The 25,625-nt window shown below is 40.3% G+C and overlaps 1 protein-coding gene across 3 annotated transcripts in view; it reads left to right on the forward strand.

Moving 5' to 3' along the window:
- The window catches only part of ccdc102a (coiled-coil domain containing 102A), a 138,029-nt gene that overhangs the window by 34,694 nt on the left and 77,710 nt on the right, over positions 1-25,625 (forward strand). For all 3 annotated transcript variants that reach the window (XM_051942097.1, XM_051942103.1, XM_051942111.1), the window contains exons 2-3: positions 22,857-23,315; positions 23,656-24,054. In XM_051942097.1, the coding sequence (XP_051798057.1) occupies positions 22,953-23,315; positions 23,656-24,054 (762 nt within the window). In that variant the 5' untranslated portion in view covers positions 22,857-22,952. The remainder of the gene's footprint in view (positions 1-22,856; positions 23,316-23,655; positions 24,055-25,625) is intronic.

Genomic DNA, 25,625 nt, shown 5'->3' on the forward strand with positions numbered 1-25,625 from the left:
GCCTCATAATATGTCTGTTTTGTAAGTCTTAGTTTTTTCTCTACTTCATCACAATATATCTTATCAATTTCTTGTTTAATTGGCCTCATTCGCAGCAGTAATTGTGGATCCCCATTTTTACTGTGTTGTTGTTTGAGATCTAGAAGTTGTTTTTGCAGTTCTAGAAGTTTTTGAGTTTTTGTCTTTTTAATAAAAGCGGTTTCTGATATAAGTTTCCCCCTTAGGACTGCCTTGGCGGCATCCAGCAGTATCACTGGGTTCACATTGCCATCATCATTATCCTCTAAGTATGTTTTTAGTTCGTTCTGTATTTTTTCCTTGATTCCAGGGTTGTTTAACATGCTGATATTTAATCTCCATGTTGTTGTCTTATGTTCACTATCTAAGTGCAATTTTAAGTGGACAGGGGAGTGATCTGATATGTCACATCACATTCTTTTAACCTATGTCTCTCGGATTTCTGCATGAATAAGTAATCAGTCCTTGAGTAGGCATTATGTCGATTTGAGTAAAATGTATACTGTCTGACCTGGTTGTGAAAATCTCTCCAAACATCTATCAAGCGATCCTGGACACTTCTTTTAAACCATCTTTCAATGTTGGTGATTTTCCTTTTTTTGGTTAGTTGTGTTCAGCTTTGGATTTAAGGTCATGATGAAGTCACTTGCGCAAATCAGAACTCCAGCAGTTTAGAATGCAATTAATTTGAGTATTTAAAAAAAACACACCCTGTTGCTACCTGGAGGCGCGTAAACATTTAGCAAAGTCAACTCTTTATCATCTAGTTTGTGATGAACCTGCCCTTTCTATCTTCGGTCTCTGGTAGAAGCTCAAAATGAACAGACTTTGGCATCAGAATAGCTACACCTCTGTTGCATCCTGTTTTGAACGATGAATAGTAAGTGTGTCTAAAACCTGTTTTCTTCATCTTTTCAAGCTCTTGGTTTGTTAAGTGAGTCTCTTGCCAAAATGTTATTTGTGCCTTCTACCTCTTTACCTGAGATATCATTTTACCCCTGGATCATTCCAGGTGAAATGACCAGATATTCCTTGGGGTTGTTGCTGCACCATTTTCAAATTAGTCCTAAATTTGCATGCCATTAGATAGTCACAAAAATACGTTTTATGCAAAATTGTAGGCCTGTAGCTCAAATAGTTTCTGAGTTGTGGGGATCTGAAATTTTCAGAATTTGGGCTATAAAAAGCCTCGTCAGCGTTTTTTTTTTTTTTTTTATCTTTAAGTGGTTATTTCTCAGCCTCTAGACATACCAGAGAGCTGTGAGTTGGTAAACAAGGCCTCTGCATGTAGCTAGTGCCCCACAAACATCCCCAGGTGTTTCCCTACACTCTGCAGGCCATGGGGGCTTGCTAAAAATGCTAAAAATTAAGAGATACCTACTCACGAGTGGGGTTTGGGACCTTAAAAGTACTAGAAATACTGCACAGAAGTGTTCTAACACCCCTGGGTTCCATTCTCCACAAACGTGTGTGATAACTTAGCAAACTGGAGCTTTCTAGGTACCTCAGTTTGGAAAATATGAGCTCCCAAAGTTGGACGAGATTTTTAATTGGCTGTTTTTGGTGGCAAAAATCTCAGTGTGGGACAGGTACCAGAGACTCCAAATTTTTCTACAAGACAGTTCCATCTGTCTATCACTGTACAAAAAAGCAGCAGGGTTATATTTGTAGTTACTGAGATATTCTTATTCAACATGGCATGGGTAATGTCAAAATCGTTTTTTGCTTTTCAGTACTTTAAACTGAGATACAAGTATAAGTAGTCATTCCAATGGTAGTATTATGTATGTTTTGTTCTTTTTGAAATGTTAGTTGTTAAAGGTGACTACCTTCAAAAAGTGTAATGGTATACCTAAGTTATAACTTAGGTATAGGTTATTTTGCTTGTAACACGACATTGTACAATTAAATTTAACATGTTTAATCCCACTGCACTGCTACTGTAAAATTTAACATTATTGTTGTATTTTTAAATTAATCAACCATAAACTACTACAGAGCTCCCCGAATTCACGTTAGTACATGTAATTTTTATGTGTATGTTATAATCACATGTATGCATTGCAAATGGGTGTCAACATGTCATTACACTTTTTGAAGGTAGTCACCTTTAACAACTAACATTTCAAAAAGAACAAAACAAACATAATACCAGGGGCGATTCTAGGATCAGAGGTTTAGGGGTGCTGAGCACCCAGAGGTGCCTGGTCAGACAAGATAAATTTCACTGTTTTTTACATTTTAATGCAATTTCATTCCCACATTTGTCAAAGAAAAGCAACACTTTTTGAAAAAGTCTGTGACTAAACCATCCAATCTGATAAAGGATATTTAAATGCTGAATCTCAGCAAAGGAGGAATGCTCTGGAATCAAAAAAAAGAAACCTATCACAACCCTAATTTCTTGGAAAAGTGACTAATTTAGATACAGCAGCTCCTTAATATACACATAAACAGCATGTATATTTCTGGAGTAAACCAGCCCCCTATACTGAGCACCAAAAACACCAAAAACGGACCTTGGACTTAATTTTTGACTTTTATTTGAAAAGCGATGCACAGCATCTCTTTCCCTGGTCTGCTCTCTCTCATCCACCGGGGTTTCTCCCTGTTCTTCTCCTCCTTTTGTAGTGAAATTAAGTAAATATTAAAGCATGCAGATAATTAGGAAGATGTAATGAAGACGTCCTGTTTAAAATGAAGTCCACTGATATCTGTTAAGTGTGCTTCTGGAAAGCATTTACTGTGGGGAGAACACATAACATCTATGACATATGTGTAAAATTATATTGTGAATGGAATGTTTTTCTTTGTCATCTTAACAGGTGCTGTTGTGCATGCCCCTATTCTGTTTGTTTTCTTACCTGGTTATTCCTGACTTGTACTCTCTCCTCTCCTTCCCCTTTTTAGTCTCTCCCTCTTTGGACTGACAATCATACACAAATAGATTGTATTCAGCTAGATGAAAAATTACATAAATATGAAAAATACCAATAAGAACACAAATAAATAACGTCCTCTCTCTCTCTTTGTGCTGTCAGCCTAAAGGCAAATAACCAAACAATGCATTTTATGTCTAATAAGAGCTATAAACACTGATACATTGATCCAACTTACAACATTACTCATGATAGATAAACCATTTGATCTTACACTCTTACCTGATCCTGGCTCTTTAAAAAAAAAAAAAAAAAGTCTTATGTCCATGATGAGGCTGTCTGTCTGTCTGTACACACACACACACACACACACACACACACACAATAGGAGTTATAATGTTAATGGGCATCCAGTCAGTTAGCTAGTCAGTAGAACCTTAGCTTTAATATTAACACATGTACTGACACAACAGCTAGCTTCTCTCAGTCCAGTTCAAACAGACACTGACCACCTGTAACGTTTGCTAGCTAGAAAAAACGTCTGCTAACTCCTACCTAACAACATAAACAGTAACCTGTGATTAAATGCAGCAAAAACGAGGACTTGTAATGATAATAATGTGTTGGTATTGAGTGGTAGAAGTTAAGAATTGTGCCACGTATCCTGATTTAAACCAGGTACTTACACTACTACAGAACATATGCAGCGCTTCGCTCTGCAGGTAAAGGCTCAGAGCCCAAGTTGGGAAAGTTAGGCGGGATCAAACTATTTTGAGGCAAGATGGGGGGAGAGGAGTGCTGTATTTTTGTTGTTAAAACATTACGTATCAACCAAGTACTGTATGATTTTTACACTTTTCTGGTTTGTTAAATAAAAAGGACATGCAGTACAAAAAAAAATCTCTCAAATTTTAGGGGTGCTGGGATTCAATTTTAGGGGTGCTTGAGCACCCCCAAAAATGGGCTAGAAACGCCTATGCATAATACCACCATTGGAATGACTACTAATACTTGTATCCCAATTTAAAGTACTGAAAAGCAAAAAAGAGTAATGCCCTTTTTGTGTCACAAGGTTTAGTTTAAAGCCATACCTGTAGATATCATGACATGTTGACACCCAGAAACCTCACAACCGTCGATCTTGGGGGAGCAGTCTCGGCAGGTTTAGGTCCGGCTGCTCTGTGTGCGCATTCAGTGCCCAGTTCGTTCAGGCCAGTGTTCTCAGTTCAGTTTTTATAAAGTTCTCCACAAAGCGAACCATAGAGGTCCCCTCAGCTCCTTTCTCAGTATCATAAATCCGAATATTGTTGCGGCGTGAGTGTCCCTCAAGCTCAGTGATCTTTGATTTCAGTTCCAGCTGGGTTTTCTGCAACTGAGTTAAGATAAGATAAGATAAGATAAGATAAGATAAGATAAGATAATCCTTTATTACTCACCGTGTCCGGGGAAATTTCCCATGTTACAGCAGCAGACATCATACAGTAGAGCAACAATAGCAACAGTAAACAACGATATAATGATAATCATAATCACAATCACAGTATGAGTTAAAACCTATTGCACCTCCACACCAAATGCTTTCGCCTTTCCGGTGTGCTTCATCTAGTCTCTGTAGAGTAGCCTCTATTTTTCCGGCAGTTTCCTCCAGCTTCTGGTTGATATCTGTTAACTGTTTGGATATTGTTTTGTTGTCCAGACATAGCTTTGACCATGGTTTCATTTATGGTGTCACGGATGGAGGCTAATGTGACTATTTCTGCTAGCATAGCCTCGTCACTACAGCCCGCATCTTCTGTGCCAGCGTCCTTTTTTTTTTTACTTCTTAATGCCTACTGAGACCCTTTTCTTCTCCCCCCGACATGATCATTTACCGAAAAACACTTTGGTTGTAAATCACCTAGATTTAAGGGGGTTAATGGTAGTTCAATCAAGAGCTGACAAGTTAGGCTGCTATCTTCATCGTCACGCCACTGGAAGTCCAAGTGGGAGAAGCTTTGAAGCTGCAGAGTTGACAAAAGGCAATATAGTTGAGAATTTCAGTTGATGTCAGTTAGTAGTGATAATTTTAAAGTTACCTATTTTTTTTATAAAAACCTATGAGAAAAAAATTTCATTTCAAATATTTTTATTTGGAATTTTATGGCTTTTGTCAATTTATCAAGGTGCTGAAGTGTCCTAGGGCGAGACGCTGAACCGAAGTTGCTACCAATGGCAGATAAGCACCTTGCATGGTAGCTCTACTGCCATTAGTGGGTGATTGGGAAAGACTATAAAGCACTATAAAGCACTCTGAATACTAAGGTAGAAAAGTAGTGTATACGTGAAGACCATTTACGATCATCACTGTAGACCTCCCCTGTAGACCAGGGGAGGTCTACAGGTGTAGAGGGACGTAACAAAAGGCTCAGGCAACAGAACTAGCATGCCTGACTGAGTGGCGGAGAGTCATGGGGCTCCATTATCAAGGGATGTGATAGGATGTTTATAATCCAAGAAAGGAGCACACTTTGAATTTCAAATGCAACTGAACATTGTGTTTTCTTGACAGTGCTTATATGGCAGTTTGCATCTGATGTATCATTACTGTTGTAGTGCCTAGCCCTAGGATGATGATGAAGATAAGGCATGCTTTGATAACCAGTATTATGCTGTTCTATCTGGCCCACTCAAAAATGTTATGAATCAGTTACAATTGATTCAAAACCCTGCTGTCTGTGTGCTGATTAGTACCAGAAGAACCTTTCCATTTGTTGTCTGTCTGTCTTCCTTTTACAATGATTGTAGGTATCTTAAATAATTCATTATCATTTGCTCTGTACAAGCCAGGATGACCCCCATGTCCTCATTTTGAATCTTTTAGTTGTTTCAGAAGCAAAACTGAAGCAGATTTTAGGTTATATGGTTCAAACAGCTTGTGCATTCTACCTAAAGAACTGACAGAGTGACAATTTCTTTAACTTTTATGACCAATATTTCTTATTGATATTTTAGAAGGTGTTTCAGTCACTCCTAACTAGGGATAGACTGATTATCTGCCTGACTGATTATCATGGCTGATATTTGGCTCTTCTGAGTATTTGTATCATAATTTTTATTGGCCGGTTATCAATAAATTGAATGCATCACTTCAGGTCTTGTGCAGTCACCTCACTCTGTCTGTAGTCACTCTGCACTCTCAGCAATATCTTTCAAGCCACAAGTGCAAAAAGTAAACCAAAAATGCAGCCACAAATTACCATGAAACAGAGCCTTGGAAAACAATAATTAATGTTGCTTTATGACATGGGCTTTAGTGAACAATAAAAGTGTTCGAGCAGTTAAATATTAAAAAAACAGAAGAACAGCAGATGTAACTGCAGGAGACAAACTGATCAATTTCAGTTGATCACTTGAGGAACATGTTCTAATTTAATAATTTTATTCCTATTTAACATGTTCAATTATAGTCACCCTTATTCATGAAGAAGCTTAGTTATAAATGCCATTTAATGTGTATTTGCTCCAAATACTAGCTGTCGGCTGTACTTGATTACCAGTAATCTGCATCCGTGTCAGCTCTGAAAAACCCATATTGGTTGATTCCTGCTCTTAACTATTTTTGATATTCAGTCTGTTTTACGGTTTTGTCTATTTTAATGCATTTTTGGTGTAATTATAGGTTCTATTAAAAACACTATTGAAAACCACAGCACTATTGATGGCAACCAGTCATGAAGTCTCATACACTGAACTGTGAAGCAGGCATAAAAAATGCATCTCCCTGTTTTTGTGCTCCCATATCATCCTCTTCCTCCATCACCCTGCATCAGCTCCATTCATTATGTCTTTCTCAGTCATTCTGAATGAATGATGGCAATGTGATATTTATGCACGAGGCTATACTGAGCTGGACACCCAATCACAATGACCACTTTCTTTCTCTTTGTCTAACTATTACATTTCTCTGTTTGTCTTTAGTATAAAGCCAAAAAGTTTCAGTTGCTGACCTCTTCAGTTGTAACACTGTCCTTGAAGTCATGGGCACACTTGTGTTTGTTACATTTTACAGTGAGTGTGTATACTAGCTTTGTAGCATTTGTAAGTATACCCTGTGCGAAACTGGTGGAAAGTTGCATGGTCTGTATGTGAACAGTGCATTTCTGGGATTGTGTGTGTTTCTGGTGGCATGTAGAGCGTATACTGTGTGGAACCACAGGATCTGAGTGTGCACGCAGGAGAATGGGCTAGAGTCATGGTTCAGGAATGTACTGTATAATTTGCTTCAACGGAGCCTCATGTTGCATCAACACCTGGGGCTCCATGGGATATGAAGTTCTTTTGGTTAACAGTTTTGTCCACACGCATGAAAGATGGAGTAGCTGTTTTATCCACAAGGTGTGCAGACATTAGGACAGACATAATGGGTATTGAGGAGCCTATATTCTGCTCCTGTGTTTTTCCTTTCTTCACGTGCAATGTAGTTTAAAAACAATAATATATATTTTTTGAACATTGAAGCATGTAAACATAATTTAAACTCCAAAAATATGAACCTTCAAATGGACATATTATGTGCTCTTTAAAGACAGACAGAGCAGAAGGATTGGTCCTTTCAGCCTTTAAAATTTGGCATTTTTTTGAGTTGTAAATAAATAAATAAGACTGAAAAACAACTTTTTCAATGAGTACTCTGAAAATTTGACTTTGTATCAGGCAAGCTTTGCGGTTTGCTGTGGCAGTGGAAGAGCAGTAAATCATGCAATTTAACAACTGTAATAATAATTGGCAATGCTGTCCAAACTAAGTGTTGAACTCCACATAGTCCCCATCATGTTGTTGCTTCCTACACTTCACCTTATAGTGGAGGATGTAAGCATAAGATCGTGCATTTTCGGGTTGGAAGCATGAGACTTTCCACACTTATAAAGTAACCCCAGGTGAACATTTCTGGATGGGGAGGCAAGCCGTCTGAGCTCCTTGGTGGCCACCGCAGGAACTAACATTTTTCTACCTGGCGAGCGTCACAAAAACTGTTATATATGGTCATTTTTTAAATATTTTTTTCTTCTGCGTGTGTTTTAAGCAGAAAATCTCATTTTGAAACCCCAAGTGAACATTTCTAGAGTTGACAGGCACTAGGCACCACCTGGTGGCAACAGCAAAAACTATAATTTCATTACCTGGCGAGCGTCAGTTAAACGGTTAAAAGTGAGCAAATCTATTTCAAATTTTCATTCTCTGTATATTGGAAGCAGAATATTTCGCACATTTGTAAACACAGATAAGCATCTAAGGAGAGGAAGATAATCCCTGATTGACATTGCAGGAGCTTAACCTTTTTTCCGAATGTCCATGAAACTGTTAGGTATGAAACTGTTATTTTCATATTTCATCTTAATTTGGAAGCATAAAGAAATTAGCATGTTTGAAGAGTAGTGTAAGTGAACATGTTTTTATAGAGAGGCATACTGCCAGATTTCTCTGGTGGCCTTATCATCAGCTGAAATTATGTTACAAACATGCATGAAATCGAAATTCAGATTTTCTGTGAATGTTGCTTTACACAACTATGGTTAGGGAGTAAGCTGGTCAAACTATCAAGTGATCCATCCGTATGGCTTGTGAAATATTTTATGATACAGTGAAAGCCATGGAAATCTACAGGAGACAACGCAAGACAACTGACACGGCCATTAATGATGGCAGCTGTTCCGTGGTCCAGTCTGGGTATAGGCAGAGTTGATGATGGGCAGACGAAACCTAGTGAGACAAGACGGTAGCCTAGCCGCGCTAGACCCAGGTCTGAAGACGCAAGGGTCTAGGAACTCTCGACAGGGAGGGAGGCGGGCTAAAAGGTTGTCTTTCAAATCACTCTGCAGCAATTGGGTAGGTATACAACCAATCAGCGCAACGAATAGGCTGACATAGTTCCTAGAGCGCCGGAAATCAGAGGATGCGGGAGTTCGGTGAAGCCTTATTTATACAGTCAATGGGTGAAGCTCAAGTTGAATTTTAGCTTCAAATCTTTTAGGGCTGTGGCCAAAGCCGAGTCGAAAGATAACTGTTTATTGTACGCAGCCATCTTCTTGTCTATCCTTGTTTCTATGGTTGTTTCCGGTTGTTTCTGTCAGAATCGTCGCGCCTCTGTCGTCACTTAGCCTTCTGACTCTACACTTCATGGTGATTCGTCGGCCAGTTTTAGGAGCATCCAACCTCGAGGCTTACCGAGGGTAACTAGACTGACCCTGGCAGAGAATTAAATTTGTTGCCGTGGGTTGTCTAGCGCGGCTAGGCTAACAAGACGGGATATTGTGGCTACACTCAAGTTTAAGTTGTCTGTGTCTGGAAGCAATGGCCTTCACAGTGGCAGAGGCCTGTGCAGTTGAGCTTTGCATTGTAGCAGATACACGCACCTCTGCATGAAACCCTACAGTTACAATGGATGAGCTCATAGCACATCTCATGAGCCTGTTGGAGGGTGGTCCACTTTGGGATCCACCGGCAAGATCCCTCACCCCATTCCCAACCAATCAAGGAAGGGCTAGGTAGAGGTGCAGCTTTCTCAAGGGACTTACCCCACAGGTGTCCTCCTTGGTATGTGACGATAAGGATGTGCTGTCTGAGTGCAGTTCCTGTTAGGAAAGTTCACTTGTGCGGTCATACATTACCACAACAAATCTTTCAACAAGAGCAACCACGTCCTCTGGTAAATCATTTGGCACATCTGCCAAGAAAGAGAATGCGACTGTTGCCTCTGGGAAGGCGGTCCAGGTATCCCAGGCCCTCTTCTTCCCTCTACCGGAAAAGAAGGATGTGACATCGCACTCTTCCTACTTGGAAGAGTAGGGCGCGAGTAGGGTGCGTGCCTTGGGTGGTGACAGAGCAGAAGCAATCTCATGTACAGCAATGTATCTTTGGCTTTTCCCAGTGCCAAACAAAATCCACAGCTCTGAAATATTGAAACTGTTAAAGAAAGCAACAGCAAGAACGACAACATCCGTGTCCACAGTCCTGATCAAGATACATGTGTGGCCTTTGCTGGCAGCATCCATTACATGGAGCATGATGCGTGTATCAGCCTCTTCCTGAGTACACGGTTCTAGCTTAGATTTGTCTGCTACTCCTGAACTGCAGACAACATTCTCTTTCACTGTGCACAGGACTTGCTTATATTCCACTTCAATTCCAGCAACATGCTCAGCAAGAAATGAGAACAGTTCTGTCTTATTGTCATTGTTTCGGAGAAAGCTCTGCCATTTTGGAGGGATCTGATTGGTGAGAGCAACATGTCTACGCACAGCAGACCCTCGCTTCTCCTTGGTTGATGTCTTCAGGCTGTGTTTGTCATACACATCAAAGACCACATCGACTCTGTCCACACTCTCCAGGAGATTGTGAATGTGAGGCAGAAAGACTTGTGAGACATAGTCCGAGAATGTCTTTGAAGTGTTTGGTTTGAGAGAGTGCACTAGCATGGCACCATCCAGAACAGCTGTGGTGGCCTTTGGCTCTGTGATATCAGAGTCAGCTAGCCCTTCCAGAGGAGGGAGCAAGTCAGTTTTCTTGCCAGGTCTCATTGCCCCTGACTTCACCATCTTTTCAGCAGTTTTGGTGATGTTCGCCAGGTAATAAAATCATATTACCTTCGGTTGCCACCAGGTGGTGCCTAGTCCTTGTCTACCGTTCAGAAATGTTCATCTGGGATTTCTAAATGTGTTAGCTTAGATTTTCTGCTTTCAACACACACAGAAAAAGAAAAGACAAAAAAATTGACCATATCTAACAGTTTTAGTGATGCTCGCCAGGTAGAAAAATGATAGTTCCTGCGGTGGCCACCAGGGGCCTCTGATGGCTTGCCTCCCCATCCAGAAATGCTCACCTGGGGTTACTTTATAAGTGTGGAAAGTTTGATGCTTCCAACCCGAAAGTGCACGAAATGACCCCGAGGCTGGTCTTAGCTCCCCCATTATTAAGTTGGCTAAATATATTTGCTCTGTTAGCCTATTCAGTCACTCCTAGTTTGAGTGGCTCAGTTACCACAAAAGGCTAGTGAAACTGCTGTACAGTCAGAATTGTTTTCTTAGTTGACCAGTAACTTGACACTGCAATGTTATGCTGGAAAACCTTGAGTTAACCTGGTCTCTAAATTTTTCAAACCCCAATCAGATCTTTTCATGAGTTTGCTTGTGTGTGTGTTTGTACATATGTGTGTGTGTGTGTGTGTATGTGTATATATATATATATATATATATATATATGTATATATATATATATATATATATATATATACACACGTGGACAAAATTGTTGGTACCCCTCAGTTAAAGAAGGAAAAACCCACAATTCTCACTGAAATCACTTGAAACTCACAAAAGTAACAAGAAATAAAAATTTATTGAAAATTAAATAATCAAAATCAGCCATCACTTTTGAATTGTTGATTAACATAATTATTAAAAAAAAAAAAACTAATGAAATAGGGCTGGACAAAAATGATGGTACCCATAACTTAATATTTTGTTGCACAACCTTTTGAGGCAATCACTGCAATTAAACGATTTCTGTATTTGTCAATGAGCGTTCTGCAGCTGTCAACAGGTATTTTGGCCCACTCCTCATGAGCAAACAGCTCCAGTTGTCTCAGGTTTGATGGGTGTCTTCTCCAAATGGCATGTTTCAGCTCCTTCCACATATGTTCAATGGGATTCAGATCTGGGCTCATAGAAGGCCACTTTAGAATAGTCCAACACTTTTCTCTCAGCCATTCTTGGGTGTTTTTGGCTATGTGTTTTGGATCGTTGTCCTGTTGGAAGACCCATGACCTGCGACTGAGACCAAGCTTTCTGACACTAGGCAGCACATTTCTCTCCAGAATGCCTTGATAGTCTTCAGATTTCATCGTACCTTGCACACTTTCAAGACACCCTGAGCCAGATGCAGCAAAGCAGCCCCAAAACATTACTGAGCCTCCTCCATGTTTCACCGTAGGGACAGTGTTCTTTTCTTCGTATGCTTGGTTTTTGAGTCTATGAACATAGAGTTGATGTGCCTTACCCAAAAGCTCCAGTTTGGTCTCATCTGTCCAAAGGACATTCTCCCAGAAGCTTTGTGGCTTGTCAACATGCATTTTTGCAAATTCCAGTCTGGCTTTTTTATGAGTTTTTTTCAGCAGTGGTGTCCTCCTTGGTCGTCTCCCATGAAGTCCACTTTGGCTCAAACAACGACGAATGGTGCGATCTGACACTGATGTACCTTGGCCTTGGAGTTCACCTTTAATTTCTTGGGAGGTTGCTCTGGGCTCTTTGGATACAATTCCAACGATCCGTCTCTTCAATTTGTCATCAATTTTCCTCTTGCGGCCACGTCCAGGGAGGTTGGCTACTGTCCCGTGGGTCTTGAACTTCTGAATAATATGAGCCACTGTTGTCACAGGAACTTCAAGCTGTTTAGAGATGGTCTTATAGCCTTTACCTTTAAGATGTTTGTCTATAATTTTTTTTCGGATGTCCTGGGACAATTCTCTCCTTCGCTTTCTGTTGTCCATGTTCAGTGTGGTACACACCTTTTCACCAAACAGCAGGGTGACTACTTGTTTCCCTTTAAATAGGCAGACTGACTGATTATGAGTTTGGAAACACCTGTGATGTCAATTAAATGACACACCTGAGTTAATCATGTCACTCTGGTCAAATAGTTTTCAATCTTTTATAGAGGTACCATCATTTTTGTCCAGGCCTGTTTCATTAGTTTGTTTTTTTAAATAATTATGTTAATCAACAATTCAAAAGTAATGGCTGTTTTTGATTATTTAATTTTCAATAAATTTTTATTTATTGTTACTTTTGTGAGTTTCAAGTGATTTCAGTGAGAATTGTGGGTTTTTCCTTCTTTAACTGAGGGGTACCAACAATTTTGTCCACGTGTGTATATATGTATAATGTATATATACACTGCTCAAAAAAATTAAAGGAACACTTTTTAATCGAAGTATTGCATCAAATCAGTGAAACATATGGGATACTGATCTGGTCAAGTGAGTAACTGAGGGGCTTTTTAGTCAGTTTCAGCTGCTTTGGTGTTCATAAAATTAACAACAAATGCACTAGAGGGGTAACAATGAGACAACCCCCAAAACAGGAATGAGTTTACAGGTGAATGCCACTGACATTTTTTTCCTTCCTAATGTTTTCTGACTGTTTTTCACAAGTTTTGCATTAGGCTAGGGTAAGTGTCACTTCTGGTAGCATGAAGCAATACCTGGACCCTACAGAGGTTCCACAGACAGTCCAACTCCTCCAGGATGGCACATCAGTGTGTGCCATTGCCAGAAGGTTTGCTGTGTCTCCCAGCACAGTCTCAACAGTGCAGCTCCTGGACGATGAAGGAACTGATACCATTAGCTGGCCCCCATGCTCACCTGACCTGAATCCAATAGAACACCTTTGGAACATTATGTTTTGTTCCATTCAACACCATCAGGTTGCTCCTCAGACTGTCCAGGAGCTCAGTGATGCCCTGGTCTAGTTCTGGGAGGAGATACCCCAGGACACCATCTGTCATCTCATTCAGAGCTTGTCCCAGCATCGTCAGTCATGCATACAAGCACATGGAGGCCATACAAACTATTGAATTCCATTTTGAGTTGCTGCCAAGGAATTTCAGCAAGATGGACTAGCCTGCCACATCTGTTTTTCACTTTGATTTAGGGGTGTCTTGAATTTAGGGGGGGGGGGGGGTTGATAATTTTCATTCCCATCAAACAATGTGGCATTTTTTCATTCCTAACACATTATCCAGTCCATATCAATGCTAATATCCAGTTTGTTTCTCCCCCGTATTGAAATATGATGTATTTTTAAAGTGTTCCTTTAATTTTTTTTGAGCAGTGTATATATATATATATATATATATATATGTATATATACACACACACAGTATATATATATATATATGTGTGTGTGTGTGTGTGTGTGGAAAAGACCTCTGAGCTTGCATTGTGATAAAGGGGATCTTTTTAAACTTTGTTTAATATATATATATATATATATATATTAAACAATATATCCCACTGGGAAAAAAACAAACTGGATATAAGCATTGATATGGACTGGTTAATGTGTTAGGAATGAAAAGTGCCACATTGTTTGATGGGAATGAAAATTATCAACCCCCCAGGAGGGCTAAATTCAAGACACCCCAAAATTAAAGTGAAAAACTGATGTGGCAGGCTGGTCCATCTTTCTGAAATTCCTTAGCAGCAACTCAAAATGGTATTCAGTAGTTTGTATGGCCTCCATGTGCTTGTATGCATGACTGACGATGCCGGGACAAGCTCTGAATGAGACGACAGATGGTGTCCTGGGGTATCTCCTCCCAGAACTGGACCAGGGCATCGCTGAGCTCCTGGACAGTCTGAGGAGCAACCTGATGGTGTCGGATGGAACAAAACATAATGTTCCAAAGGTGTTCTATTGGATTCAGGTCAGGTGAGCATGGGGGCCAGCTAATGGTATCAGTTCGTTCAGCCTCCAGGAACTGCATGAGTTCTCTTACCGCATAAGACTGGGCATTGTCATGCACCAGAAGGAATACAGGACCATTGCACCAATGTCGGGTCTGACAGTGGGTCAAAGGATTTCATCCTGATACCTAATGGCAGTCAGAATGCCATTGTCCAGCCTGTAGAGGTCTGTGTGTCCCTCCATGGATATGCCTCCCCACACCATCACTGACCCACCACCAAACCGGTCATGCTGAACAATGTTACAGGCAGCATAACGTTCTCCACGGCTTCTCCAGACCCTTTCATGCCTGTCACATGCATTCAGGGTGAACCTGCTCTCATCTGTGAAAAGCACAGGGCACCAGTGGTGGACTTGCAAATTCCTGTGTTCTATGGCAAATGCCAGCCGAGCTCCACGGTGCCAGTCACCGAGCACAGTGGGCACTAGAGGTCACTGGGCCCTCAGACCACTGTCATTACATCTCTTTCTGATTGTTTGATCAGAGACATTCACACCAGTGGTCTGCTGGAGGTCATTTTGTAGAGCTATTGCAGTGCTCATCCTGTTCCTCCTTGCACAAAGGAGCAGATACCTGTCCTGCTGATGGGTTGAGGACCTTTGACAGCCCTGTCAAGCTCTCCCAGACTAACTGCCTGTCTCCTGGAATCTCCTCCATGCACTTGAGAATGTGCTGGGAGACACAGCAAACCTTCTGGCAATGGCACGCACTTATCATTAACACATATATTGAAATATTTGGAAAATAAAAAATTATCTTATTGCACAAAAAAATCTTTGTGTTCATTTTGATTGCATTTTGCAAGTGTAACAGAACTTTTGCAAAGCCCGATATATATATATATATATATATATATATATGTATATTCAGATTTTCATTCCATATATTCAGACTTTCATTATGTATATTCAGATTTTCATTCTATACATTCAGATTTTCGCTCCATATATTTAGATTTTCATTCCATATAGTCATAGTTTCATTCCATATATTCAGACTTTTGTTCTTACGGAGCGCCGGAAGGGACATGGCGAAAAGAAACCAGGAATCTTATTCGACGTTTGCTCTTCATATTAGCTCTGCTGGGATTAGCTACCTGTCTTCATCGTAGTCACAGATAACGGCGACTAGGTTTAAGAAGACGGGTAATTGTCTGAGATGTTTTGATTCTCAACACTGAACATGTTAGCGTTAGCTTAGCTATTTAGCTTTGACTACTTTTCCGTATATTCAGAATTCTAGATTATATATGTTTAAGGTTTAGTGGAGTGACCTGACCTGCTGCAGCATTAAACTTGCCTGATATGCTCTTTGTTCACTGACTGGATCCTGTTTAAAAATTTATGACTCTTCTACAGGCTAGCCATTACCCTGTCTGAATATGTGTTTTGCCTGTCCTGTAGCTCAGCAGCCACCACGACTTTATAAACATGATCGATCATTACTGATGATTAATAGTGAGTTTATTCAGGGTCATGTTAATTGCATTGTTCTTACAATGCTATTAGGAATGTGTCTGAACATTTGTACATTTAATCCACTGCAGAACAAACCAAAACATATGACCAGACTCATAATGACTGGATATTGTTAACAGCCATAAGACCCTAGGATAGCCTAAATCAACTCATCGCAGTTCTTCTTGCCAAAAACATTTGCATAGTGCTTTGTGTTTCAAACAGCTTTATCTTTTGTCTTCATAATTCAGAATATGGCATTGTTGTGGTGGTGGGCCTGTGAGTTTCTGGGTAGAAACGCACTGTATGTATCACATGACCAGTTTGTTAAGGGTGGTGCTAAATAAGTACAGTGGTATTGTTAGCCCCTGTAAACTTATTTTTGATTTTTTTCTTTTTTTTTTTTACATTTATTCTCCTACCTTGGTTACTTCGTGAATCAAAAAATATCACATTGTTTTGGGGCTATATCAACACTTATCAGCACATAGTTGATAACCAGTGTGGTTGGTTATTGAAGCGGAATTTCAGTTTATTGCATCTCTAGCAATTAGCAACCTTGTCTGTCTTCAGAACTTCTCTGCTGAAAACAATCACAATGTGTACCCTTGTTAACTACCGTCCTTTATTTAGTGCATACCAAACACATTAACTTTTCCCAAAATCTCTTCTCAAAGCTTTAGCATCTTTCTTCTAATCAAACTCCACTTGAGAAAAAGCACTGCAAAGGAACAACAAATATGATTGCTGGAGACAGTGAGTATTCACTGCTTTTTTGTAACCACTACCATAAGGTTTGTAGCCAGAGGTTACATTCACAGTTGGTCGTTTTAATTGGAAAACAGCATTTTAAAACAAAAAACTCTTCATCCAGATAAGCATTTCGGCACAATTACAGAAATAATCTGTGCGCATATTTACTCGCCTGGAAATGCACATGACCATTTATGCACAATAGCCATGCATGTATCAGTGTAAACAATAAGCAGAGAAGCAGGGAATTGGTTGTTTGGTTGTAAAAATGAATGGTTCTGGTCAATGACTGGGCAAACCGTAGCTTGCCATTTTTAAAAACACTGTCTGATGCAATTTCAGGCAGCATCATGGACAAATAAAGTCATGTCATTTTGATACGTGAGTGATATGATTTTGACTGCAGTAAGATCTAGGTCCTCACTGAAACATGGGCGTTAAGAAACCTGTAATTTGTAAAGCCACAAGGCTCCAGAAAGGTCTAGCCATAGGATGGTTGACATTCCTTGTGTAAATAGCACATTTGTATTCTAATAATCTTTCGTGCTGTCATTTTGTTCTGCTGGGGCATTCTGGCCTATAGGGAAATCAAAATTTTTTTAATTTTTAAATTTAAAACTCTTGAAATCCAGTTTTTTAAAGCAGTGGTTGCAATGGTTACTTTCATAAAAGCCCTTGAGTTTTAAACCCAACCGTGTTTGTTGGGTGTCTGTTTGGAAATGCCTGTGTGCTAGTTAATCTTGTCGAGAAGGCCATCTCCTTAAACTGGTTAATGGGATTTCAGGGAAAATCTAAGTATACCATCACTCTTTATAGCATACTATATTGTTAAAAGATTGAGTCTTATTCTGACATTAAAAGACAAAAACTGACAGAGGATGTAGAGTTTATTTTTTGCTAAATAAATCTGCTCCTGTAAAAGTCTCCTTTGACTGTAACTTTCTGGAAAGCAACTTGTATCATCTTCAAGTTCAGTTTCTCCAAATTAAGCAACATGTGATTTAAACCATGGTTGCCATGGTGTGTGCTTTTCCTGCTTTAAGAGGAAATTTTCTTAAGGAGCCCCTTTCATTTATTTCTTAAGTGTAATTTCTGCTTCACTATCCATGTCATTGCTGTCTTGACTTTGACTCGGGGTTGAAAGACAAATGCATTTGTTTTTTACTTTTCCTTTTTTAAAATTAATTGTTCTTTCTTCAGCCTCCTTTGAAACAGATTTGGGATTCTTGTATAATAGCCTGCTGGTATTGTGTGTGTGTGTGTGTGTGTGTGTGTGTGTGTGTGTGTGTGTGTGTGTGTGTGTGTGTGTGTGTGTGTGTGTGTGTGTGTGTGTGTGTGTGTGTGGTCAGGTGCTGACTATACTTATGGAGACCAAATGTCCCCACAACTGTAGGAAAACCGAAAACAATGTCACTTGTGGGGACCTCATTTCGGTCCCCACAAGTTTAAACAGTGTTTTCTTGGCCATGTTGTTGTTACTGAAAAAAGTAAAAGTGCAAAAAAGTTTCTTTAGGGTTAGGCAATGTTTTGGTCTGGGTTAAGGTTAGGGTTAGGGTAAGGGTTAGGGGTTAGGTATGAATGGGAGTCAATGGTAAGTCCCCACAATGATAGAAAAACATAGTGTGTGTGTGTGTGTGTGTGTGTGTGTGTGCGCGCGCGCGTGTGTGTGACTGAGACATAAACTGGGGGCTGGGATTTGGAACAGGAATAGCTGGATCGGTTACAATGTGGGATTTTGGCTTTAAATGAATTTTGTTTGAAATGCACCGTTCTGGGATAGTGATAGTAATTTACAACACAGACCATCTTTCCTCCCTCCTCACTGTTTGCTTATTTTGTGGTTCAAATAGAAATATTTGATTTAACTTTTGCCAGCTGTGATTCTGACTATTGATCTGCTTTTGTATATGCCCCATTTGAACAACACGAGGCTTTTAACGATTCCATGTGATTGCTTTTTGATAGTAAAATTTAACCTTTTTCTTTTTTTTCTGTGTTGTACACTGTGTTTGGAAACCGTCAAATGAATAGTGCATCAGTAGTGATGTGTGAGACCAAAGCTAGACTTTTAAAGAATCACCAAGATGCTATGCAAAATGTTTAACAGTTAAAAAGTACATTTGCTGCTGCTGTATTGGGGTGCTTCTTAATCACTTCAAACATATTGTTGATATTTTGAAACCCACAGAATTTCTGAGTCAATAATAATGCAAATTACGACTACATGATGTTGAAAAAATGGACATTATACTATTTTTTTTCCAGCAATGCCCCATACAGTGCAAGAACACCTTAGCACACTTAGCATGAGTAATAGTTATTTAGTCCACTTGTTCAGGGTGGCAGCCTTCGTGATGCTCTCTTTCATTTAGGCCCCAAATGACAAACGCCACTCTCATCTCCACTGTCATGTTCTTATTGCGTGATTACCAACAAAAATGCCATTTTGCTTACAGCGACTTTTCAGTTTTTGGTCATCTTGGACAGTCAGACTCATGTAGGGCTCTGTTATTTAGTTGGACCCCAGATTTTTTGTAGTATAATATTCCACTTGTGACAGCTCTGTTTCAACTTGAGCCTTTCATCTTTTCCAAACAGCTTTGGAATGGCAACTACAGAAAAAAAAGGTGTGTAATGGTTTTACCTATCATTCAGAGCCAGAGGGTCTATCCCTGCATCACAAATTTGTTGAGGTTTATCAGAGCTCAGCTTACTGGGACATATGTGGTTAATGAGGCAATGACTAATATTTGACAACTAGTTTCAAAATTTTCTAAAATTAGTTTGTAGCCTATGCAACAATTTTGGTAAATGTAATATTTGTGGATGAAATACTCTGAGGCACTTCAGTAGAGAGCAACTGGATTTCTCATTTAAGTTCTTGAAGATATTTCGCCTCTCATCCAAGAGACTTCTTCAGTTCCAACTGACTGACGGGGAGTTTCAGATGTTTATAGTCCCTCCAGGTCACATGGCTAATGAGCCATTGACGGCCCAGTGCTTCTCCGTCTTCAGATGTGAATTGTTGAGAAACCGGGTGATCTATCAACAATGACAGTAACCGTGGCTGTGGAGCTGCCACTTTAAACAACAAAGGTTATGAATCTGCCAAGTCAGGAGTCAGGAGCCTCAAGATGGTAAGGATGGGGAAACTTTCTTGGGAAAAAGATTTTATCACTGCACCTTAGGTGCTTGATCAGTGTCATAGCCCCTTGCCCCTGTTTAGAGATGGTGCTTCCAATTTAATGTAGATGGTTCATTCACTCTTCTTTCTAACCATCTGGCCTCTCTGTCCAAAATGTGTACATTGCTGTACTCAGTGGAGTGTCCCTTAACTCTCAGATGCATGTGGACTGCTGAGTCTTGTTCTGAACAGCTGCTCTCCTGTGTTGAGCCATATGTGAAGCAGTTGCTGAGTCTCTTCTATGAACAAGTCTGTGCACTCCCAGCTGCATTGGACTGCGTATACAGCGTTACTCTGCTTGTACGTTGGTGTTTTATTCTTGGAGCGAACCAATTTTTGTCTTTGAGTTTTAAAAGCAAAGGTGCTTACAGCAAATACCGATTTAACTTAGTTTGTTGTTTGCTGTTGCTTTTTGTGTGAAATTCATTGAAAAATAAAAACTAAAACTGCTTAAAACTTTTTTCACCGTACTGTATTTAGTTTAAAAAAACACCTCTAAAAATACTATTTTTTTTTGCCAAAAGAACATTGAAAATTGTGTAGGTAGTAGGGCTGAGCGATAAATCGAATTAATTCGCCTTTTTAAAACCTGACGATTCGAAAATTAGCCAAATCGTAAAATCGAGGCGAGCTTAAATACATAACAATACAGATTCTTCTTCTGCCTTTCAAGACTTGTGCACTGGCATTTGCTTCCGCCTCTCATCTCCTTCCGCCAAAACACTCACACTGCCGTCATGGTGGACAGAACAGCAGACGAAGAGTTGGTCGCGAGAAAAGGGCCTCATGTTACATCGATTATATGGAAGTGGTTCGGCTTTGACAAGACTGACACAGAGCAAACTACAGTCATGTACAAGGTTTGCAAAAGTACTGTGAAAACGAAGAGTAGCAGCACAACTAACCTCTTTCAGCACCTCCGGCAGAGGCATCCTAAAGAATGGGAAGAGTGCCCGCAGATACGGGAGTGCGGCATGGCTAGCACTAGCCATAGCAAACAGACTGCTAAGAAACAACAAAAATCGATTAAAATCGTAATCATCCAAGATGACTAAAAATATCGAGATTTTATTTTTTGGCCATATCGCCCAGCCCTAGTAGGTAGATAACATATTGATGGAAGAGAGTGCCATGTTGATTGGATCTTCTCCCTGCAGACTAAAGACAGCCGTAGTATATTTTTTCTAGAAAATAAGACGTATTGTACTTTGAGTAATTGACAACATTTCTTTTCTGCCACAGCATAACTTATAAAGACAACACTGACTTTCCATGACTAACTTGTTAGCCAGCTGAATATTTACATTGAGCTGGGGTGTTTCTGTGCCCGGCTGACAAATTGATAACTTATTAGCTCTGTTTTTCTCTTCACCAACCTCTGAGAAAAAAATTCTGTCTTTCTAACTGCTACATGTTCAAGATGTTTATGATTGTGTACAGTGACTGCTGCTGAAGACAAGGTGGATAGAAGTGCTGGGACTCATCCAAAACAGTAAAGTAATGGGCTCTAAAACCACAGCAACAAGACATAAAATTGTTATGTAGAGCTCAGATGAGCTGCAGAATTAGTGATAATTTTCTGTGGGTATGGCTATATGAAGGACACCTTTCAGATTACACATCTAATCCACTGGAACAGGTGATTGTAGCACATTTAAACTACCAGTAAACTACTAATATTACAAAATATAATTTATTGAGTCAAATAGAAAGTCAGTATGTGACTGCATGTCACATTTTTTGCCGGTAGTTATGCTGCATATCCCTCATCTAATATAATTTGTTGTTTTTTGTTGTTGTCTTGTGTTTAGTATGCTATTGTATTGGTCATATTTTAAGTGGAAATGCATCTCTCAACTGCCATGCAGTTCGTACGGATTCTTTTTTCATCCTGTCTATAATTGCCCTTTCTCTGTGGCTTGAGTGTAGTCACTGACTCTTTATTTGTTCAGGACCTGTCTCCACTTAACATCCCTGACAGAAAAGACATCCATCCATTATCTATACACCACTTAATCCTCAGTGGGGTAGCTGGGAGCTGGAGTCTATCCCGACTGACTAGGTTGAAGGCAAGAGACACCCTGGACAGGTCACCAGTCTATCACAGGGCTACACATAAAGACAAACAATCACAGTCACATTCAGTTAACCTCAGCGTGTTTTTGGACTGTGGGAGGAAGCCGGAGTACCCGGAGAAAACCCACATATGCACAGTTACAACATGCAAACTCCATGCAGAGTAAAGATGTGACAAACAACAAACAGAAACACTAAGCAGGTAAGTGGAGGCAGAGATACCTGCAGAGAACTACGGGGAGAGAGAGAACAAAGCACAAATTAAATGAATAACAAGATGCAAAATTAATGAAATGCATTTCAGGCATATATGCATTGAGGGAGAAACAGGAGAGTCATTGCTTTACCACCGGTATCTTCTCAGTCATTAATCTGAGCTTCTTTCAGACTGGCACTTTGCATGCTTATGGAAATAAAGAGTTTCATGTGGACTGAATAGACAGTAGTGTCCAAACAGAGGATTCTTGCAAGTCATGTACAAATTTAGCCTCAAATCAAAGCACTCAAAATGATTGGGGAATGGTGAGAACATGACTTAGAGGTGAAAGTGAACTGCTGCTGACAGAGGCAGAGATGAGTGCAAATCCAAATTTTTCAGGCTTTCAGAGGATATCAGATCTTCTTCTCTTTTGAGCATGGTTGGCTTGAATAATGAGAGTCCAAAGTCAAATCAATCCAATGTTCCTCATGTTCAGATTATTTCATTCCTGTCTGTTTCTGTTTGTGTTCTCATAACCATTTGGGTTGTATTTGTTTTAAAAAGTGCTACTTTCCATTATGCATTAGTAGCAGATCCAGTCACAGTCTTGTGTACCAGCCTTCCTGACAATAATTTCTTTGTTTTTGTGTTTTAAAGTTACCCCCCATCAATCCTAAATAGTTTTCTTCTCTGACAGGGCTGATTTTCAAGATGCATGCCAATTGCAGATGCACAAGCATGTGTTATTTCCTTAATACTTTGTCTTGTTGCTTTCTTTCTTTCTCCAGGCTGATCAGTGACTGAAGAGGACGATGCTCTCTTGAGTTGCTCACAACCCTCCACCCCTTCATTCTCTGTCCTTGTCAACACAGTTGTCTCTTATCATGAATCACACTCCCAGCCCCCACCTGTCCGAAGGCAGCAAGTCAGCTGGAGGTGGCCTCCTATGCAGCCTGGGTCTGGGATCTGATAGGGGGATACGCTCCCCAGACAGCCTCACCCACACCCCCAGCCCCACCGGAGAAACACCTAGCTCCAGCCCCCCGCTGCTGCTGTCGCCTGGGCTGGGGAGCCTCGGTTTGTGCTCTCTGGGGGCCATGAGCGAGGGAGCTGGAGCTGATTGGGAGAGCAGAGAGGAACTGAGGCTCAGAGAGCTGGAGGAGGCTCGAGCCAGGGCGACTCAGATGGAGAAGACGATGAGGTGGTGGTCAGACTGCACAGCCAACTGGAGAGAGAAGTGGAGCAAGGTGGGCAGCTGTTCACTGAATTCAGGAGGGAAAACAGGCTGGAAAGCAGAGAATTAGTATAATACTGCTGCAAGATCTGATTCAATTTTTCTTTCTCAAAAGGTCAACAAAATGTGCACACATTTCTTAATACATCTTGCAGTAGCAGGGTTTATACTGATGTTTTAAAGGATTTTATTTAGTTCACTGGACTACACACTTGTAAACCTATTGAAAAAATCTTTTATTGGGTCTTTTTTTTAAACATGGAACTCTAATTTCAAGACTTCAACATTTTCATCTTCACTGGGCTTATGGCTGATAAGTTATTATGTATCAGTCAATATTGTTTGTTACACAGGTCCGTGCTGAGCGTAACCGTGCTCGTGATGAGGTCCGTCAGCTGAGGCAGCGGCTGGACACACTCACCAAGGAGCTAACCAGTGTTCGGCGGGAGCGTCAGGAACTTGCCTCAGAGAATGAGATGCTTCGGCAGGAGACGCTGCATCTCCATGGCGACCACGCGGCTCCTCCTCCATCTGCCACTTCTTTCTCCCCCGCACGCCCTCGTGGTGCTTACTCTTCCTCTACTCCCTCTATCTCTCCCTCCTCTGCTGCTTCCTCCTCCTCCTCTCAGGTCCACACAGATGGCAAGCTGGACAGGGTGGGGGAGGGATTACCAGCATCTTCAGAACCAGAACCAGAAGCAGAACCAGTGAGAGATGTGGACTTGGACAGACAAAAAATTGGTCAACAAAAGGTGAGGCTGAAGCATGCATTTAAATGAGACTGAATTTTTTCATTTCATCGGCTGATGTGTTTGAGATTTAATGTTGCTTACACAGACCAGATGACAAAACATTCATAGATAACAAAGACAATGCTTTCAAATTGATGTTGAAGTTTGCATAGGTGATGGAAAATGTTTTAGTTTTACATACTATTACTTTTGCTAAAAGTTGCTCTCTCCTACCTGAACTCCCTTATTCAGGTCTACATTCTCTCACTACACTCCGCCATCGAAAGGCACCTCATAAACCACAACAGTGCCGGTCGATAGCTATACTCTTCTTTTCTGTGGTTCCTTGGTGGTGGAACTAGTTTTCAAACTCTGTTCAATCGGCAGAATCCCTCTCAGTCTTTAAGAAAAGACTAAATACTCAGCTCTTCACTGAACACCTTTACACTTGACAGACTGGAAAAAGAAAAAAAAATCCAATTACGTCCCACACTGATGTAGGAACAAAGGTCCTAATATCACACTCAACCTTGTTTTAGGGCACTTCTCCGGGTTGTTTTCTCCTGACTAGATCTTTGCTTGTGTTGCATCTACTCTCAGACGGACGTTGCTTTGGATAAAAATTTCTGCTAATTGAAATTGTAGAATTGCCAATAATTCTTCCTACTTCTGAGATCCCTTGACTTTTCTCTCTAGTGCCAAAATTAAGTTGACATTTGATGTTTTATGTGAAACATCTTACCAGCTATTGAATATTTTTCTATGAAATGTGGTACACACTGGAGATCAAAATTAGAGAACAATCTATGAACACTTGATTTTTGCAGAAACAATGCAATCTTCATTGCTCAACAGTTGAACGAGAATTCAAAATTAGTGAACAACAATGACTGTAGCATGGAGAAAGATCACTACAAAATTTTTTGAAGGTTACAACAGTCAGCAATTAGTAGGAAGTGTACAGGCCATGGCTTTGAATGACTTCAGCACATTTGCGGCCACAGGACATCATTAGTCTTTCACACAGCTCTGCTGTGATTTTGGTCCACTCTTCTTCCATTCTCTTCCGCAGTTCAGTGACTGTAGTTGATTTCTTGGCCATAACTTTGTCGCCAGTGATTTTCCAGATGTTCTATATAGGGTTTAGATCAGGACTTTGGGCTGGCGATTTCATTATTTCAATGTTTTCAGTTTCAAGGAACTGGTTTACCCATTTTGCTGTGTGACAGGGGTCACTGTCCTACATAAAAATTGCTGTCTGATTGGGTGATGAACACAGGGAAGGAACCATATGTTTTCAAAGAAGGCTCTGATAAACGTTTGCATTCACTCTTCCATGTAGCTGTACAAGAGGCCTAACTAATGCTGCAGAAAACATTCCCTACATCATGACATTTCTTCCTCCACCTTTCACTTACTTTTTTCCACACAGTTTGGGTTCAGTCTTTCTCCAGTTTGACGACGAACATAATGTTTCCCATTGGATCCAAATGAATTAAACTGGCTTTCATCACTAAAGTGAACTTTGGACCAGTTCTCCTCTGTTCACACAACATGCAAAGGTTAATCCAGCCTTTTGATTCTTTCTGTTA

Source organism: Acanthochromis polyacanthus, chromosome 2 (assembly GCF_021347895.1).
Source record: "Acanthochromis polyacanthus isolate Apoly-LR-REF ecotype Palm Island chromosome 2, KAUST_Apoly_ChrSc, whole genome shotgun sequence".
NCBI lineage: Eukaryota > Metazoa > Chordata > Actinopteri > Pomacentridae > Acanthochromis > Acanthochromis polyacanthus.